We start from the raw sequence: 13,395 nt of genomic DNA, 5'->3' as shown, positions 1-13,395 counted from the left end.
AGACCAACTTTAAATGCCTCCTGAGAAATCTGCATGTAAATCAAAACACAATCATTAGAATCGGACATGGAACAACAAACTGGTTCCAAACTGGGAAATGAATACATCAAGGCTATATACTGTCACTCTGTTTATTTAACTTTATATGCAGAGTACATCATGCAGAAATACCAGGATGGATGAAGCACAAGCTGGAATCAAGATCGCCAGGAGAAATAATAACCACAGATATGCAGATGATATGACTCTAACGGCAGAAAGTGAAGAGGCACTAAAGAGCCTCTTGATAAGGGTGAAAGAGAAAAGTGAAAAAGCTAGCTTAAAACTCAACATTTAAAAAACTAAGATCACGGCATCTGGTTCCATCATTTTGTGGCAAGAGACTGGGAAGGAGCGGAAACAGTGGCAGATTTTATTTTCTTAGGCCGCCAAATCACTGTGGATGGTGATTGCAGCCATGAAATTAAAAGATATCTGCTCCTTGAAAGAAAAGTTATGACAAACCTAGATAGCATATTAAAAAGCAGAGACATCACTTTGTCGACAAAAGGCCATCTAGTCAAAGCTAAGGTTTTTTCAGTAGTCATTTATGATCTGCTGGAATCAAGACTGCCTGGAGAAATATCAGTAACCTCAGATACGCAGACAACACCACCCTTATGGCAGAGAGCGAAGAACTAAAGAGTCTCTTAATGAAAGTGAAAGAGGAGAGTGAAAAAGTTGGCTTAAAACTCAACATTCAGAAAACTAAGATCTTGGCATCCGGTCCCATCACTTCATGGCAAATAGATGGGAAAAGAGTGGAAGCAGTGAGAGATTTTATTTTGGGAGGCTCCAAAAATCACTGCAGATGGTGACTGCAGCCATGAAATTAAAAGATGCTTGCTCCTTGGAAGAAAAGTTATGACCAACCTAGACAGTTTATTAAAAAGCAGAGACATTACTTTGCCAACCAAGATTCATCTAGTCAAAGCTATGGTTTTTCCAGGAGTCATGTATGGATGTGAGAACTGGACTATATAAAGAAAGCTGAGTGCCAAACAATTGATGCTTTTGAACTGTGGTATTGGAGGAGACTCTTGAGAGAGTCCCTTGGATGGCAAGGAGATCCAACCAGTCAATCCTAAAGGATATCAGTTCTGAATGTTCACTGGAAGGACTGATGCTGACGCTGAAACTCCGATACTTTGGCTACCTGATCCAAAGAATGGATTCATTGGAAAAGACTGTGATGTGGGGAAAGACTGAAGGCAGGAGGAGAAGGGGACAGAGGATGAGATTTTTGGATGGCATCACCGACACAATGGACATGAGTTTGAGTAGGCTCCAGGAGTTGATGATGGACAGAGAAGCCTGGGGTGCTGCAGTCCGTGGGGTTGCAAAGAGTCGGACACGACTGAGTGACAGAACTGAACATGTACAATTGTGAAAGCTGGACCATAAAGAAGGCTGATTGCTGAAGAATTGATGCATTCAAATTGTGGTTGTTGGAGAAGACCTCTTGAGAGTCCCTTGGACAGCAAAGAGATCAAAGCAGTCAATACTAAAGAAATCAGCCCTGAATATTCATTGGAAAGACTAATGCTGAAACCGAAGCTCCAAAATTTTGGCCACCTGATGCAAGAGACTACTCACTGTAAAAAGCTCTGATGCTGAGAAAGTTTGAGGGCACGCAAGAGTAGAAGCAGGTGACAGAGGATGAGATGGTTGGCTGGCGTCACTGACTCAATGGACACACGTTTGAGCAAACTCCAGGAAGCAGTGAAGGACCGGGAAGTCTGGAGTGCTGCAGTCCATGGGGTCACAAAGATTTGGACACAACTTAGTGACTGAACAACAACAACAATATACCCTTTTGCATAGTGAATGCACCAATTTACATTTCTGGCAATAGTGCATGAGGGTTCCTTTTTCTCCATATACTTACTAACTTTTGTTATTTGTTGTCTTTTTGATAATAAGCATTCTAACATGTGTGAGGTGATATTTTATTGCGGTTTTAACACTTCTAGTAAGAGTGATGTTGGGGATCTTTTCATATGCCTGTTAGCTATCTGTGTATCATTTCTAGAAAAATTTCTATTCAGGCCCTCTGCTCTTTTTTTTATTTTATTTTTTTTTTTTGATGTTGAGTTGCATGAGTTCTTGGTATATTTTGGATATTAGTCCTTTATCAGACATATCGTTTCAAATATCATCTTCCTTTCAGTAGGTGGTCTTTTTGTTTTGTTGATGGTTTCTTTCACTGTGTAAAAACTTTTAGTTTGATGCAGTTTTTGTTTATTTTTGCTTTTTTAAAATAACTTTGTCTGAGTAGACATATTTAAAAAAAACAAAATATTGCTGAGACCAATCTCAAATGCTTATATTTTCTTCTGTAAGTTTTATGGTTTCAAGTCTTATATTTAAGTCTTTAACCTGTTTTCAGTTTGTTTTTGTATATTGTATGAGAAAATAGTTCAGTTTTTCCAAAAGCATTTATTCAAGAGGCTGCCCTTTTCCCACTGTACATTGTTATCTCCTTTGTCATAGATTAACTGACCACGTTAAGTGTGGATTCATTTCTGGGCTCTCTATGCTGTTTCAGTGATCTACATGTCTGTTCCAGAATCATACTGTTTTGAATACTGTAGCTTTGTAGTATAGTTTGAAATCAGGGCCTGTGATATGTCCAGCTTTGCTCTTCTTTCTCAAGACTGCTTTGGCTATTTGGGGTCTTTTGCTTCTATACAAATTTAAAAAATATCTGTTACAGTTCTGTGAAAATCATCATTGGGATTTTGATAGGAATTGCACTGAATCTGCAGATCGCCTTGGTAGTATGGTCATTTAAACAACAGTATTTATTTCTCCTTGTATGACAATATTTTTTCACTGTTCGTGACAATCATACATCAAAATTTACTTGATATGGTTAATAAGTGGACAAATGCTTAAAGGTAAGTGTGTACATAAAGTTATTTGGAAGGAAAAAAATAACATGTAGAAATGAAAAAATTCACTGATTTGATCATTCTAATTGGTGTTTAGGAATTTAAAAACAAAAATGTTTTGCAATTATGGAGCAAAAAAATGGCCGACCTCTCTTCAACAAAATTAAGAGGTATCAAAGTTATTTTTGATAATGTGCTGCAAGAACCAGAAGTAATAACCTAGAGCCTATTAAAGATGTATCTGAAATTTGAACCTGTATTTAAAGTACAGACATATTCCAGGATCATACATGGCAACTGATACACAGCTGGCTACACTCAAAAGGGCATCTATTTGGAGTACTTTCAAAACCTAGAAAGGTAAAGACAAAAATCTGGGTTTAGCCATCATATTCAAGAAAATGAAAAAAACCACTGGATGAGAAAAAATATTTGCAAATCAGGTATCAGATTCTTATATGATTTGATATCTGATATCAGAGAGATACCAGTTTATCTGTTATCAGATATGTATCAGTTTATCTGATGAGACTCATATCGAGAATATATAAAGAATTTTTATAACTAAACTATATAAAGACAAATAACTAAAACAACTGAAAACATGAACCAAGGATTTAAACAGACATTTCTCCACAGAAGACATATGAATGGCCAATAGGCACGTGAAAAGATGCTTAACATGAGTCACAGGGGAAATGTGTAATAAAAACCATAAAGAGACACCACTTCACACTCAGTGAATATGTCAGTCCCTTAGTCATGTCCGACTCTGCAACCCCCAGACTATAGCCTGCCAGGCTCCTTGGTCCATGGAATTCTCCAGGCAAGAATACTGGAGTGGCTTGCCATTCTCTGTTCCAGGGCACCTTCCCAACCCAGGGATGCAACCTGGGTATCCTGTGGCACAATAAAAGACATTAAAAAAAAAAAAAGACATATAATAAGTGCTGGCAAGGATGTGGAGAATTGGAATCTTTATACACTGCTGGTGGGGTTGTAAATTTGGTGCAGCCACTGTGAAAAACAGTCTAACAGTTCCTCACATGGTGAAATTTACCATGTAAGCCATCAATTCCACTTCTAAGTACCTATCCAAGAGAAATGCAAACATGTTCACACAATTACTTGTCCTCAGTCATGTGAACATTATTCATAATAGCTAAAAAGTAAAATCAACCCAAATTTCCATTACCGGCTGAATGGATAAACAAACGTGCTATACTCATAACATGGATTGTTATTTGGCAATAAAAAAGAATCAAATACATGCTATGACACTGACAGACACTGAATATATTCTGGAAAAAAAAAAAAAAAAAACAGCCACAAAATGCTATATATAGTGTGATTCCATTTATATGGAATATCCAGGATGGGAAAATTCACAGACACATAAAGCAGATTGATCAGTGGTGCCTAGGGTGGGAGAGAGAATGGTGAGTGACTGTTAATGGGAAAAAGCCTCTTTCTGGGTGATTAAAAATATTCTTAGATTATAGTGATGTTCAAAAACCTGAAAATATGCTAAAATCCACGGAATGGTACATTTTAAATTGGTGAATTTTATAATAAGTAAATTATCTCAATAATAAAATTCTGAAAAATCTGGGTTTGCTGTATTTAAATACTCATTGAAATTCTAATAAAGTTGATTTTCACCATTCCTTTATTTTTACTTCAGCAAACTATTCATAACATGGCTTAAAAATATTTATTAAAAATAAGGTCCATTACTCCCAGATGGTAAATGGTGCTGAATATTTTCTTGGTACACTGAGGATTAGTCTTAAATAAGTATTTAGATTGTTAGTAATTCTTCATTAGTATAAAATTGATTTCAACTGTTTCTTTTGCACATCTTTATAGAAATTGTCAGATCATTTCCTTAAGAATAATTCTCACTGCAAAAGTATTTCTCTAAAGAGGCTGTACTAGTTTATACTTCTAATAGTAATGTTCAAAAGAAAAGCATTAGTTTTATCCTGAAATATGCCTGACTTTCTGGCTTTGTAAATATATATAAAGGGGAAAAAACACCTGCAACAAAACTAAAAATCAACAAAACCAATAAAGAAAACAAAAGAGTAATAACCAAAAATCCTTTTAAATACATTAGGCCAAGGCTTCCTCTAATTCTGGGTTTAACTGACAAAAAAATGGAAAACTTTATTACATGACATCTCGTAAGTATAAGTTTTACAATTTAGGGCATTTCTAATTCTTTCAGAACAGACACTCAACTTACACTGCACTATTTATAGGCAGACTGTAATGAAAACACTTAGCTTCCTTTTATTTAAAAAACATTTATAGCTATGTCTGCTAAAAGGGCTTAAAATCAATAATCCCTCAGTAGCAGCAAAATACTAGTGATTAAGTCTTATTTTCTAAACACCATTTTCCAAGAAAAGGAATCAGGGCTCTTAGAAAAAATGGCTGATTCTGAGATCAGGGTAGGGAAAATTTAAAAATATGGTTGGGATAACTGTGAAAACATGAAGCAACCAAGATGTCCTTCAGTAGGTGAACAGAAGGATAAACCATAGTACTTCCAGTTAATGAAATACTCCATTGAGTTCAGTTCAGTCGCTCAGTCATGTCCGACTCTTTGTGACCCCCACGGACTACAGCACTCCAGGCCTTCCTGTCCATCATTAACTCCCAGAGCTTACTCAAACTCATATCCATTGAGTCAGTGATGCCATCCAACCATCTCATCCTATGTCGTCTCCTTCTCCTTCTGCCTTCAATCTCTCCCAGCATCAGGGTCTTTTCAAATGAGTCAGCTCTTCGCATCATGTGGCCAAAGTATTCGAGCTTCACCTTCAGCATCAGTCCTTCCAGTGAATAATCAGGACTGATTTTCTTTAGAACTGACTGGATGGATCTCCTTGCAGTCCAAGGGACTCTCAAGAGTCTTTGCCAACATCATGATTCAAAAGCATCAATTTTTCAGCACTCAGCTTTCTTTATGATCCAACTCTTATACCCACATGACTACTGGAAAAACCATAGCTTTGACTAGACGGACCTTTGTTGACAAAGTAATGTCTCTGCTTTTTAATATGCAGTCTAGGTTAGTCATAGATTTTCTTCTAGGAAGCAAGCATCTTTTAATTTCACAGCTGCAGTCACTATCTGCAGTGACTTTGGAGCCCAAGAAAATAAAGTCTGTCACAGTTTCCATTGTTTCCCCATCTATTTGCCATGATGTGATGGGACCGGATGCCATGATCTTTGTTGTCTGAATGTTGAGTTTTAAACCAGCTTTTTCACACCCTCTTTCACTTTCATCAAGGGACTCTTTAGTACCTCTTCGCTTTCTGCCATAAGGGTGGTGTCTTGATTCCAGCTTGTGCTTCATCCAGCCCGGCATTTCTCATGACGTACTCTGCATACAAGTTAAACAAGCAGGGTGACAATATACAGCCTTGACGTACTCCTTTTCCTATTTGGAATCAGTCCATTGTTCCATGTCCGGTTCTAACTGTTCCTTCTTGAGCTGCATACAGATTTCTCAGGAGGCAGGTCAGGTGGTCTGGTATTCCCATCTCTTTAAGAATTTTCCACAGTTTATTTTGCTCCATACACTCAAAGGCTTTGGCGTAGTCAATAAAGCAAAAGTAGATGTAATACATCAATGTAACGAAATACTACTCAATGCTAAAAAGACATGAGTCATCAAGCCATGAAAAGATATGGAGTATTAAATATTAATACATATTACTAAATGAAGAAAATGTGAAAAGGCTACATATTATATGATTCCAACTCTATGACATTCTAGAAAGGGCAAAACTTTGGGGACAGTTAAAAGATCAGGGATTGACAGGGATCAGGAGGGAGAAAAGGAAGGAGGCAGGGATGATTTGGAAGAGCATACGTTTTTAGAGCAGTGAAACTACTCTGTATGACATCACTTCTCCAAACCTACAGCACATGCACTAGCAAGAGTGACCCCTAAGTAAACGATGGTCTCTGCGTGACAGTACTGTATCATTGTGGGTTCATCAATTACAAACAGGAAAACAAACTAACAGAGGAACAAACCTTGGCATCTTACAGTACCAGAGAGTAAGGAGGTACTTAAGAGACAAAAGGATAGGGGCATGTGAAAGGGATACAAGAATTAAAATATAAGAATTCCCAACAACTAAAACAATCTGAGCAGTAAAGTAAAAAGCAGAGCATTGAAATACAGCCTAAACCATACAATATACATCAGTCGATCCTGATATAAATGATGACATAAATAAATAAATCAGAGCAAAGAGACAACAAATCATTCATACAGATTAACTCTGAATACTGCCCTCACCCCAGGACATGGTGCATAATTCCATCTCCCACTTCCCAATCACTCACTCCTACCTCCAATAAGGGTGGGTACACTCAGTAACTCATTTTCAAAGAACAAAGCAGAGAAAGAGAAAAACAGTACATTTTCAGTGGTGAAACTTGGCAAGTAACACAAGCAATGAATGTGAATAGCATCATATTGATACCAAGTTCTCCCTAAGATGATATGACAAGAAGAGCACTTCACTCCTGTGGTGTTCTTTCCACTCCTTTTGCCTCCTGAAATTTAAGAAAAACGTAAGAGAAACCCAGACTGGCATACTTTCTACAAGCCATGAACAATAAGGAAAGACTGAAAATCCGTTATAGACTAGACGAGACTAGGGAAACCTGAAAACTAAATGTAATTCAATGGTGGCTCAGATGGTAAACAATCTGCCTGCAATGTGGGATATCTGGGTTCGACCCCTGGGTTGGGAAAATCCTCTGGAGAAGGGCATTGCAACCCACTCCAGTATTCTTGCCTGGAGAATCCCATGGACAGAGGAGCCTGGTGGGCTACTGTCCATGGGGTCACAAAGAGTTGGACACGACTGACCAGCTAAGTACATCCTAAAGTGGATCCTGGAAAAAGGCACTGATGGAATGCCAATGAAATCTAAATAAAGTCTGGAATTTATAGTTAATAGTAGTGTATTAACGTTGGGTTCTTAAGTTTTCACAAATGTACCATGGTAATGTGTAAGATGTTAACAATAGGGGAAATTGGGTGAGAGGTATACAAGAAGTCTGAACTACCTCTGCAACTTTTCTACATTTAAAAATTATTCAGGGTTTCCCTGGTGGCTCAGTGGTAAAGGACCCACTTGCCAACACAGGAGACACGGGTTCCATCCCTGATCCAGGAAGATCCCACATGCTGAGGAGAAACTATGCCCCTGCATCACAACTACTGAGTCTGTTCTCTAGAGCCCTAGAGCCACAGCTACTGAGCCTACGAATCACAACGACTGAAGTTGCATGCCCTGCAGCCTGTGTTCCGCGCCAGGAGTCACCGTAATGAGAATCACACGCACTGCAACTAGACAGCAGCCCCTGCTCTCCGAAACTAGGGAACAGCCCATGCAGCGACGAAGACCCAGCACAGCCAAAGATAAATAAATAAAATTATTTTTTAAAATGTTAGTTAAAAAATTATTAAAAATAGAAAGATTATTTAAAACAACAACAAAATTAAACTTTAAAATGGAGCCATAAACCCACTAAAGCAACATAGATATCCTTTTAGAAAATGTTAACCTTCTAAATATAGCTACCATTTACTCCATTTTAAAAGTCTGTTAAATAAAATTTAGAAAAAAAATGCTGAGGAAAAAAAGACTAACAATTTCTTACTGGAGACTAAATCATGGATTAATCTTAAACATGATGTACTGTGTACTAATAGTACTAAAACTATATTAAACTAGGGATATTTGACTGCCCCTGTCAGAAATACTTCATAACACACTAAAAAGTCCCTCCTATTCTGTCCATTTAATCCTGGGTCAAGTTTCACAGTACCGTGTATTCTGTGGTTCACTGTACTTTACTGGTATAGAGGGAACATGATCCGCTACTGATATTATAACAGAAAAACTTGGGCAAACTTATACTTTTCCCACATTATGACACATTTGAGGGAAATAAACCTTTTCTATAGCTTTATAGATAAAAAGAAACAAATAATGAAAGGTTGTTAAGAAAGGTTATCCTAAACTTGTATAAAGCTAATAGGGAGATAGCACATCCTTCCAATGTAATACGAGGCTACGGATACACTCAAAGGTTATTTAATTACCTAAGAGATGCGCTTGCTCCAGTATTCTATTTACTACTGAACTGAATAGCCCAGATTAAGTGAAGTTACATGTTAACTTATAGATTTTTGTCCAGCAGAGATGCAAATCATTTCTGTCAGGTAAAAGAGAAAATTCCAAAGGTTAGAGTTAATTGATCTGCAGGATATCAGCTAGTTTGTAACTAATCTAGCAATCTTATTCTAAAATTCCTTTATTAAACTGGCTATTAATTCACAGCCTCCCAGATGCTCTTTGAACTAGTCTTACTACTTTACTTATTTCCTCAGTAATAACTGAATAAAATATTTGATACATGTTCACTTTATATTTCTATGAATCATGTTTTAAATTTTTAAAAATTATACTGACAGGCACAAGAAACTTTCCATGACATGCCTGACATGGCCTTTCCCACAAACAATTCTGCAGTTCCTACAATCTCACAGGGCTAATATGAAAATAGTTTTTCTATACCATATTCTGATAATATTTTCTATTATTTGGTCTCTGTAATTATCAATTAGTATCTTTCTTCCTCAAATCAGAAAAGAATCTAAGTATATATTATTTTCAAGATTATCTTTATTCCACCATTGGCATTCTTTATCCTGCCAGTAAAGTCCATTAAAAAAAAAAAAAAGACACAAATACTATTTCCCCTCAGTTTTTCCACCTGCACATTTAGAAAACAATGGGAAATACATAAAGATTCTCTATTTTCACTGTAGCCATTTCCTAAAGAGATTTTTAAGTCTCAAGCTCTGTATGAGAAAACAAAGATATTTATATCTGGGTAGAGAGACTCAGTACTTGTTGAGTCAGCATTAAGAAAACTACCCACAGAATATAAGATTTAAAGAGTACTTTAAAGATTTTCCTGTTTAATCTCTAAAAAGAAGGAAATTGCACTGAAAGGATTATAATGACTTTCCAGAGATTTGAAGACTGGCTAAAATTAATGTGATCTGACTTCTAACACTTTTTAATTGGTCACACATCATGATGATTGTGTGAGTTAACTTCCTTTATTTAAACCATAATTTTTAAAAAGTTTTTTCTTCCATCTGTTCCAAGTACCTCTCTCATAATTTTCAGGTGTGAACTATAACTGCTTTTACTTTCATAAAGATGATTAATTGTACTTATATTTTGATTATATATTTTGAGATTTAAGCAAAAAAGATTAGTAAAAAGAAAAAAAAAAAATCACTTCATATTTCCAATGTTACATTTTTCACCAAAAATGAAAAGTGGATACTACCATGATTTTTTTAGTAAGAAATCTGGATATTGTCAAAGTGTCAATTTAAATGTACTTTTAGTGAACTGACGTGGACTAACCACAAACGTTAACTTCAATTTTTAGGTTTTAGCACTGGGAAAGGAACATTATTACACTCTTACCCAACCCATAAACAGTAGCCCATTCGAGAAAAAAGAAAAGAAAACTCTGTACCCTGACATCACTTCTAGATGAAGCTGTCCTGAGACAGTTAAGAAAACAGGAATATTGAAGAAATTCTCCTCAGGCACCTTTATTTTGCTTGAAGGCTGCAAAAGAAAACAGAGGCCACAAGAAGCTATTACATGTTCTGTACTGCATTCACATTTCTGTCACAATTAAAAATCACAAAGCAATTAAAAATATATGAGGACAGGTCATTCTCATGAAAAAAAGGCAGTTTTCAGTACACACTTGAAAGACAAAATCTCTGCTTGATAAGTGCTAAGGTCAAGGAAGTTTGCTCCATATTTTTGAAACACACAACAACTAAAGGACAAGGTACTTTGGTCACAAAATATACTCTCCTAAAAACTGATTTTGATTGAGGGGCAAGCTGAAGCAAGAAATTATGTTTTAAATGTGAGGCATTATTACACTGCTGCTGCTGCTAAGTCACTTCAGTCGTGTCCGACTCTGTGCAACCCCATTGGCGGCAGCCCACCAGGCTCCGCCGTCCCTGGGATTCTCCAGGCAAGAACACTGGAGTGGGTTGCCATATCCTTCTCCAATGTGTGAAAGTGAAAAGTGAAAGTGAAGTCACTCAGTTGTGTCCGACTCATAGCGACCCCATGGACTGCAGCCCACCAGGCTCCTCCGTCCAGTCTTTTACAATTCTGACCCATGTTAAAATTTAATTTTCCCAAGGGAATAGCCTCTAAAAAATGTCTTGTCATATTATTATTAAACTGTTAATAATGCTTTTAATACAGATTTTTATAAACACATTATAAACTATAAACATGTTCATTTCACTTAATCTTCATGACAACTAGGAGATAAGAAAAACCGGACCTTATCTTTAAAAGATATGATGAACATTTACATTTAAAGATTTTTATGAACTTGTAATATAGAGTGACTATTCCATTTGAAACTGGTCAGAAACAAGCCAGTTAACATTATTAACAGTTAAGATAAAAAGTTACTTGGAGGTCAAGCATAATTTAAATAGTATAATTAAGAAAACTTCTGTATCAAGTTATGACTATTATATCCATTTGGAGTGAAGGAAGATAATTTACCTACTCATATTCAAATTGTGCTCTGAAAATGTTTCAGTGTAATGGTGCACTAAAACAAATACTGTAAAAGCAACAAGCCAATATAAAATTTTCAATAGATGATGTAAGACTCCTTTTAAGAGGCAGAGTACCAACTACTGAATTATAGAAACAAATGAAATGAAGGTGTCTTATTTAATTCCCTTGGTTGTCCTAAAAATACTGCATATCATGTATGGGTATGTGTGTGTATGAACATGACTGTTGTTCAGTTGCTAAGTCGTGTCCTACTCTTTGTGATCCCGTATGCACGCTAGGACTGCAGCACGCTAGGCTTCCCTGTCATCCGCTATCTCTATGGAGTTTGCTCAAACTCATGTCCATTGAGTCAGTGATGCTATCTAACCATCTCATCCTCTGCTGCCCTCTTCTCCTTTTGCCTTAGAAAGGAGAATGAATGTGATAGTTAGTGTAAAATTACCAAATGAAATTATTCATTTATTTTGCAACTGCCTTTATTTTTAAAACTTAACTTTGATCTGGTCCTACATGCCCTATTATTGCTTTTTAAAAATTCATCTTTGAGACTCATTATCACTTAAACAATATTGTTTCCAAGGACTTAAATACTCAAAACTAAAATATCTGACTTGTGTTAGGATTTCAAAATAAAAGATGTGTTCTCTGATATGTCTTCACTATCTACTAAATGATTACATTTCAAGTAAGGCCCAGTACATTTGTATGAACATTATACTTTTTCCTTTCCTTCACCTCTTCAACTTCTTTCATCTGTAATTTGTACGGGTGTTTTATAGACTTCTCTAAAAGTGGTTTCTCTCATTTCGTGTGTATATATGTAAAAAAATCTGATATTTACGAATTTATTTTACTCTCATTTATTAGCATTTGTACAAAAGGAAATCTAAGTTTCTTACATGTTTTAAATCCAACTGTTTTAAAGTTACAAACATATCACTACTTCATTATGACTTCCAGTGTCATATGGAAACATTTACTTACTGAAATTCATACTATTTTTAATAAATTACTTCCTTTTAGGTCTCCTTTACATTACAATGAATGCACTACAGCAACCTTTAAAAGCTTTTGTATGGTTTAAGTTATGCTATCTATAAATTTTATTTCAGGATATTAAAGGGACATTATAAAATATTTCTTTTAAAAAGTAATTGTTGAGAGATGTCAGCAAAAATGGTGGGGCAGGTAGCTTCAAACTCCTACCCCTACACAGAAAGACTGAAAATAATAAGTAAAAACTGTAAGAATCAATTATGAGAACTCTGGAAATCAGACAAAGATGGGTTTCCCTGGTGGTTCAGATGGTAAAGAATCTGCCTGCAATGCAGGAGACCTCACTTCGATTCTTGAGTCAGGAAGAGCCCCTGGAGAATGAAATGGCAACCCATTCCAGTATTCTTGCCTGGAGGATTCCATGTATAGAGAAGCCTGGCGGGCTATCAGCCCTAGGGTTACAAAGAGTTGGACACAGCTGAGGAACCAAACAAATGTTGATTCAAGAAAGAGGAAATTTAAAAATGGTAGACTACACCCAACAACAGTAGACTGTGAACTCTTTCCAAGCGCACATGGACATTGTCTGAGAGAGACTAAATGCCAGAACACAAAACAAGTCTCAACAAATCAGATAAACTATCTTCTTTGAATATAATGGAATGAAACGATAAATGTAAACTGGCACAGTTACTTGGGAAAACAGTTTGGTGGTTCCTTAAAAAGATAAACAAGAAATACTATATATACAACATACAAATTTTACGTCTAGGTATATG

General features: G+C 36.2%; 1 protein-coding gene across 3 annotated transcripts in view; it reads right to left on the bottom strand.

Annotated features, from left to right (window-relative positions):
* The window catches only part of NARS2 (asparaginyl-tRNA synthetase 2, mitochondrial), a 130,196-nt gene that overhangs the window by 56,840 nt on the left and 59,961 nt on the right, over positions 1–13,395 (bottom strand). For all 3 annotated transcript variants that reach the window (XM_065937013.1, XM_065937014.1, XM_065937015.1), the window contains exon 6: positions 10,533–10,627. In XM_065937013.1, the coding sequence (XP_065793085.1) occupies positions 10,533–10,627 (95 nt within the window). The remainder of the gene's footprint in view (positions 1–10,532; positions 10,628–13,395) is intronic.

The sequence above is a fragment of the Muntiacus reevesi genome, chromosome 5 (genome assembly GCF_963930625.1).
Source record: "Muntiacus reevesi chromosome 5, mMunRee1.1, whole genome shotgun sequence".
NCBI classification, from domain to species: Eukaryota; Metazoa; Chordata; class Mammalia; order Artiodactyla; family Cervidae; genus Muntiacus; species Muntiacus reevesi.
Note: the sequence above shows the minus strand (reverse complement) of the source record. Positions and strands in the feature narration are given on the sequence as shown.